This window comes from Myotis brandtii, unplaced genomic scaffold (assembly GCF_000412655.1).
Source record: "Myotis brandtii unplaced genomic scaffold, ASM41265v1 scaffold466, whole genome shotgun sequence".
Lineage (NCBI taxonomy): Eukaryota > Metazoa > Chordata > Mammalia > Chiroptera > Vespertilionidae > Myotis > Myotis brandtii.
The window spans coordinates 3,528,822-3,533,306 of NW_005367809.1; the positions used below are offsets into that span (position 1 = coordinate 3,528,822).

At 55.0% G+C, this 4,485-nt stretch overlaps 1 protein-coding gene across 1 annotated transcript in view; it reads right to left on the reverse strand.

Annotated features, from left to right (window-relative positions):
- DOCK4 (dedicator of cytokinesis 4) overlaps positions 1-4,440 on the reverse strand; it is a 198,090-nt gene extending 193,650 nt beyond the window's left edge. Inside the window, exon 1 of the mRNA XM_014547168.1 lies at positions 3,330-4,440. Coding sequence (XP_014402654.1) covers positions 3,330-3,459 — 130 coding nt within the window. The 5' untranslated portion in view covers positions 3,460-4,440. The remainder of the gene's footprint in view (positions 1-3,329) is intronic.
- Between the last annotated feature and the right edge of the window lie 45 nt (positions 4,441-4,485).

Sequence of the window (4,485 nt, forward strand, 5' to 3'; positions counted from 1 at the left end):
GGGGGGAGGCGGGGGACCGAGACTAGACTGCAGAGGCGTTGTTTCTGGGTTACTATGGGGACCTTGTGAGAGGACCATCACCGAGAAGGACGAGGACAGGGAAACCTGTGTGGAGGCCATGGCCACGGGAGGCCATGGCCACGGGAGGCCTGGCCACGCCTGTCAGTGGCCCCCGTCCACCCAGCCCTTCGATGGCACTTTACTCAGAAACATGCACCCTCCTGCTCTTCCCCTCACAGCTCCTTATCCTGTGCCCACACTCCCAGCAGCACATGACTGCTGAGTGACGCGTGTTCTCCGACACAGATGGTACACAGCTAGGGAAATGATACACGCCCTCATCCCTCTCCCACGCACGCTGCCACTCCCGTGCCCCTCGAAGGAGAAGACGGTCTAAAGATCCTGTAGAGCCCTGACCGATTTGGCTCAGTGGATAGAGCATCGGCCTGCGGACACAAGGGCCCCAGGTTTGATTCCATTCAAGGGCATGTACCTTGGTTGCGGGCACATCCCCAGTAGGGGGTGTGCAGGAGGCAGCTATTCGATGTTTCTCTCTCATCGATGTTTCTAACTCTCTATCCCTCTCCCTTCCTCTCTGTAAAAATTCAGTAAAATATATATTTAAAGATCCCGTAGAAATACCTCCTCCCAGACCAGGAGGGGCTCTGAAACAGAGAGGTTTCTACTGGGAGCACTCAGTGGTATCAGGACGAAAAGACTTGTTTTAAGATGACACATGTCCCCTTCAGGTCAGCTTGTTGCGCGTCCTGTTCGGAGGAAGGCGCCTGGCGTTGGCCACGGATCGGCCCAGCCCACACTCCCCCTGCAGAGCCCTCCCAGGCCCGCAGGTGCACAGCCCCTGGCCGAGCTCCGGAGACTCGAGACCCCCAGGCTCACCTGGCGAAGTACGCACGAACGCCCGCTGAGCAAGTGAGCGCAGGAATGCAGGCGTCTGCCATGGCCTTCGCTTTCTCTGGGACGATGCCCACCCCGCTTTGGGCGGGGAGAGGGGGTGACAGATGCGGGCATGCAGGAGGCAGGCAGTGATCGTGCACAAATCTGTGAGGGGGCGGGCGGGCGAGCAAAAGCGCTTCAGTCACTGCACACGGGGTTCCTACTGGAGAGGATGAGTCTGAAGGAACTAGCAGCCGCCACCTGGGTTTTGGCATCTGGCCAGGTAGCGTTTGCTTCTCTCTCATCTCAGTCAAAAGCAGGTGGGTGTGTCCCAGCCAAAGTGCCTTTCTCACAGCGACCCCCACAACAGGGATGCTTTTCTAACGAAAATGCGTGTTTGTTTGGAAGAGGGCTACCGAACCAGGACTGGGAAGGGCCTTGGCTATCCCTGGACCCAGAAAGGGTAAGTGACTTACCTAAGGCCACACAGCGGACAGTATTGTCTAGACTAGGGCCACCACCGACCAGAATCTCCCCAGATACAATATGCCTATCTGTGGGGAGCGGCTACAGCGGTTGGACAGGTTCAAGCCTCAGACTAATGAGAGGGCAGGGTCCTACGTGGCAAAGCCACGTGCAAGTCCCAGCTTGGAGGCAAAGCCCTCCCAGCACAATTACAGCCAAAGGCTATAATGTAAGCTTGACCTTATGGTCCGAACCAGAGGTCCCAGGTGGCTGAGTGATATAGGCTGTGGGAGGTGCAGTAAGTGCTGCTAGAACAAAGCTTGATCGAGTTCAGGTGCACGTAATTGAGTAGATTCGAAACCCGCGAGAACATTGTCAACAGCCTTTACTTTGCCTCGTGGAATCTGGCTATAAAATAAAGACTCTGGCTTGCAGGCTGTGGCACTCTCTCCATCCGAGAGCAGCATCCCACCTGGTCCCAGCTTTATTCTCTTGTCTGTCTTCTTGAATCCTTCACCGCCCGCCCCCCCACCTCAGGTGAGCCCAGCACACCTATCATTGTGTCTGCTACCATGTTTTTAATATATTTTAGTGAGTTTTTACAGAGAGGAAGGGAGAGGGATAGAGAGTTAGAAACATCGATGAGAGAGAAACATCGATCAGCTGTCTCCTGCACACTCCCCACTGGGTATGTGCCCGCAACCAAGGTACATGCCCTTGACCGGAATCGAACCCGGGACCCTTGAGTCCGCAGGCCGATGCTCTATCCACTGAGCCAAACCGGTTAGGGCATACCATGTTTTTAAAGAGATCAGGCTCCCTACCCCTCAGGACTGCAGCTTTACCCTGTTCCTTTCTAATGCCCTGGAATCGGAACGCTCAGTACATAACTAAATGCACGTTTAAAGACCATGCATCAGTTAAGTGAGAAGACAGTGCCCACACATCAGGTCTGACAAGGGATTTCACCCTGGCCAGGGTGGCTCAGTTGGTTGGCGCATCCTCCCATGCACTGAAGGGTGGCGGGTCCAATTCCCTGTCAGGGCACATGCCCAGGTTGCAGGTTCAATCCCCAGTTAGGTGTGTACGAAACGCAACCAGACGATCTCTCACATCAATGTTTCTCTCTCCCTCTCCCTTCCTCCTCTGAAATCAGTAAGAACATATCATTGGGTAAGGATGTTTTTTAAAAGGAATTTTAATCCCTGATAGGATGTAAGTCATTTTATCCATGTTGATAGTATGTTGCTGTAAATTGAAACATAAATCCATAAAGACATATAATTACCACATAATGATCTCATGCATAATTGATGGTAAATAACAAGTATCATTGTGGAAATACACAATGTGCATTGAAAGGTCAGGTATCCCAAGTTACAGAGACTGATTTATTTCAAAGAATGAGGAAACTGAGTTACTCCTACACCTGATATCAGCCAAAGATCCGGTGCCCAGAAAATATCTTTTCTTTAATGTTTATAAAAACTAGTTGAGAAAAGCCCAGGCACCAACCAAGGTTTCCAAAAAAAAAACACCAACAACAAAAAAAAACTGAACAACCTGCGGTGTAGGCAGCTACAAATAGGACTCAACGGTGAGAACTAGTCCACGCAGAAGCATCCTAGCAAAATTCTCACCCCACACACCACACACACGCCTAACAGATGGCTTCTAACGAGCAGCTAAACATTCCATAGGCCAAATGCACAAAAATTAATGATGAAAGCATGACGCTGTATAAACCAGCAGACTCCTCTCTGCTCTCACCTCTCGCCTCACTCTGCCTCTGCGTCCCAAGCAAGTGCTCCCCACGCCACCGCCTGCCCCTCCAGGACCAAATCACAGCCACCCGGGAGCCAGGCGCCCGCTGCAGCCCCAGAAGCCTGACTGATAACATCCGGCTGGCGGTCCAGGACGTCCCAGGGTGCGTGTCCAGCCTCTGCCCACGGCTCGCAGGGAAAGGCCACCTCTAGCCTCACTCTGCCTCCGCGTCCCAAGCAAGTGCTCCCCACGCCACCGCCTGCCCCTCCAGGACCAAATCACAGCCACCCGGGAGCCAGGCGCCCGCTGCAGCCCCAGAAGCCTGACTGATAACATCCGGCTGGCGGTCCAGGACGTCCCAGGGTGCGTGTCCAGCCTCTGCCCACGGCTCGCAGGGAAAGGCCGGGGCAGAGCTAATCAACACCAGCTCCCCAGCTGTGACCTGGCACGGACGGAAATGAGGAGAATCAATCCCGGCCGTCAGGAGTCTCATTTAACTCTTGGAAGGAAGCAGCATCTGGGAAGGGCTCCAGGCTGCTGGGTGGGGATGTCAAAGCCAGGGACAGGGGGGCCTGGGTTCCTCCCCAGCTCAGCGAAGGCATTGTCTTCTCCTGGCAAGGGTTAACCTACCCCCAAAAAGGTGGGGGGGAGGGGGTTACCCACCAGCTCCTCCTCCTTCCACTTTGAAGAGAGGGGAAGCGGGCACCCCTTCCCAGAGGTGGGGCCCAGACAAACTATTGTCTCGCTAACAGCCACGGTCCAGATGGCAGCTCACGGAAACATCGGAAATGACTGTGCTCCACCGACGGTCCTCTCCCAGGACTCGGGAACCCCTATTCCTCGGCAAGTTGGAAAAAAAATACCACTCCCTGGGAAGGCTTCCCAGATTTGTTTAAATTACAGGCAAAGGGATTTAGCACCGGCACACATACCTCCACATCTTCTAAATCACTAGGTCTGTCCCCAATTTAAAAGAAAAAGTGTGCCCGGCCCTCGGCAGGAGGGGGCATTAGGAGTGATAAATCCATAACGCTTTCTCCCGGGGAAGCCTCCGGGCCGGGCTCATCGCCCGGGGCCGCTGCAGGCTCCTGGGAGAGCCTGGCTCGCCGATCGTTACAATCTTACGGGGAGTAACTGCCAAGGGGCGACCCCGCTGAAATCCAGCCACAGAAACGGGAACTGTGCCGGGCCCGCCACGGGAGGAGGGCAAGGCAGGGAGACGCCGGCGTCCATCCGTCAGCACTGATGTCCTTTGTTGTTCACCTTTGCACGGAACCGCGCGCGATCCCCGGCTCCGTGCCCAACGAGCGCCCGTCCTCAAAACGGGACCCCGGCTCCCGAGAGCCAGGCTTCCCGAGCCGG